Source organism: Nematolebias whitei, chromosome 19 (genome assembly GCF_014905685.2).
Source record: "Nematolebias whitei isolate Nwh7 chromosome 19, NemWhi1, whole genome shotgun sequence".
In the NCBI taxonomy this organism is placed as follows: domain Eukaryota; kingdom Metazoa; phylum Chordata; class Actinopteri; order Cyprinodontiformes; family Rivulidae; genus Nematolebias; species Nematolebias whitei.
This window is the reverse complement of record NC_056516.1, coordinates 5,833,458-5,835,802: the sequence shown is the minus strand read 5'-3', so window position 1 is coordinate 5,835,802 and position 2,345 is coordinate 5,833,458. Positions and strand designations below refer to the sequence as shown.

General features: G+C 40.9%; 1 protein-coding gene across 2 annotated transcripts in view; it reads right to left on the bottom strand.

Annotated features, from left to right (window-relative positions):
- tac1 (tachykinin precursor 1) overlaps positions 1 to 547 on the bottom strand; it is a 3,677-nt gene extending 3,130 nt beyond the window's left edge. Inside the window, exons 1-2 of one of the 2 annotated variants that reach the window (XM_037692901.1) lie at positions 458 to 547; positions 221 to 362 (exon numbers count right to left, since the gene is read on the bottom strand). In XM_037692901.1, coding sequence (XP_037548829.1) covers positions 221 to 349 — 129 coding nt within the window. In that variant the 5' untranslated portion in view covers positions 350 to 362; positions 458 to 547. Of the gene's footprint in view, positions 1 to 220 lie in introns of both variants that reach the window. The other variant, XM_037692900.1, reaches the window with a different exon arrangement.
- Between the last annotated feature and the right edge of the window lie 1,798 nt (positions 548 to 2,345).

The following is a 2,345-nucleotide window of genomic DNA, read 5'->3' as shown; positions in this document are numbered from 1 at the left end:
ATATATATATATATATATATATATATATATATATATATATATTTATGTGTGTATATTTATATGTGTGTGTGTATGTATGTATACATACAGTTGTTTATGGAAAAGTATGGTTCTTCTCAGATGACTGAAATATTAGAAATCTATAACTTGATTAGATTTTTCTGTTTTTGTTTTGCTCTTGAATCTTTTCAGACAGAAGAAGGAGAAAAGCAGATCTCACCGCGGGGTCCTGGATCTGGTTCCTGCTGGTCCAGAACTCCAGTCCTTCCTTTGGCTCCGTGTCCTCACAGAACACTTGAGTGAGGACGCAGAGACACATGAAGACCGACAGGCAGACAAAGTTCTTCATGGTGTACGAGCTGCTGCTTTCAGTCCAAATAAATAAAAACAAAAGTAAAAATAATAAAATGTTTTTAAAGTAGGTCAGAGACACAAGCTGTCTGGAGGGTGCACACACTTGCTTCTTCTCTCCAGCACTTTAGTCCATAGCGCGCGTGTGTCAGAAAGCTGAAAGCCGTCTGGTGCTCACACTGCTCTCATGCGCCCAGCTATCAGGAGAGGTGCGCAAGTGGATGATCTTTTAAAGGAGCCAGAGCTGTGTTGCCTGGCAACGGAGCCCCTCTGTATTAAAAACATCAGAGGCTCTGAGAGACCTGCTTGGACTGAAGTCCGTCCAGTTGGCCACGAGCGCAAGTTTTGGAGTTGAACGGTAAATGGTAAATGGACTGTATCCTGATGCATGCTCAATAATCCAGGTAGAAAAATCTAAAAAAGTTAAATCTGGTCCTCTGGACATTCAAAAAAACGAAACAAAGAAAAATAAACAAAAAATGTAGAAACTGTTGGATTTCATATTTTTATACCTTTTTATATTTCCTATCAAGCAGTCAAATGTCATGTTATACAAAGTGTGTGTGTGTGTGTGTCTTTCTTCCAGGGTTGAACTATATTTATAGAAAATGTTTATTAATTCTAACTATTTTACCTTTACATATAATCTTATATCAGCTAATGATAATTTTACAAGTTCACATTTGATATATTACAAGCAATCAAATCATGCCAGATAGCAGAATAAAGCTAGAACACATTTCTTTAATTTAGACAATGTAGATTGACTAAATAAAATCCCTCAGGTTCTCTATAAGTCAGAGGGATCAATTAAGAACACCTAAACATGAGTTAGTTAATAATTAATAGTTATTAATATTCCTAGAAAGAAAATAACTTTAACTCAAGATCATTTGGTATCACTAAGGTATAATCAAGTTAAACTGAGACAGAGCTAAAATAAAGAACCGATTTCAGTAAGACATAAACTTCTTATCTCTGGAATGTAGAACCTAACGTCCTTCAGGGGGCGGGCTAGACCAGTAACCATGGCAGCCGAAGGGCTAAACCAATCAGAAGAGCTAGCCTTCTCAAACTTTGATAAAAGCCGGAAATGACACACGCCCAGCGAGCATTTCCGGGGAAGACCAGACCGAGACGGTTCGTTCTTTTAATGCTCCAAATATATGCATATATTTTACAAATGTAATTATTTGTCTCTGAATACCTGTAACCCTGTTTGTCAAATAAATCTTTTATACTGAGGGTGATGTCTCAGCTGTCTTGAACACGACGTGGTAACGGTCCACAACAAAACGTTTCGTCTCTCATCCGAGAGACTTCCTCAGTCTGAGGAGCTGTATTCAGCTCAGTCTCTTAAATAGCACCGTCTCAGAGTGGATCAACCAGCTTTGCTGCTGACAACCAAAACCAGCGGATCACATGCTCAAGAAGGACCATCAGCCTAACAATGGATCATTAGCACACTGATGGCTTTTTACTGTTCACAGAGGGCTGAGTGATACTAGCAATCACAGCATTGTAAGAGGGGGACAGTTGAACCCGGAGGCCTCCACCCCTGTTTAATGATGGATGATTCACAAAGATGGCCTCCTTTACTCCTCTCTCAAACCATCGCTCCTCTCTGTCCAGGATGCGAACACCCCCATCCCTGAAAGAGTGACCGCTGGCCTGGAGACGAGCGCAGACCGCAGAGTCCTGGCCTGATGATGTTGATCTTCTGTGCTGGGCCATCCTTTTGGCCAGTGGCCGTTTTGTTTCCCCAATGTAGGACTGATCACAGCCCTCCTGACACTGAACAGCATACACAACATTGCTCTGTTTGTGCCGGGGGACTGGATCTTTGGGATGAACCAGTCTTTGCCATAATGTATTTTGGGGTTTAAAAGCCACTGGGACATTATGTTTAGAAAATAAACGTCTCAGTTTCTCTGATACTCCCTCAACATATGGAATGACCACTGGTCTGGGTCTGGGTTCCTCCTTTTCACCTG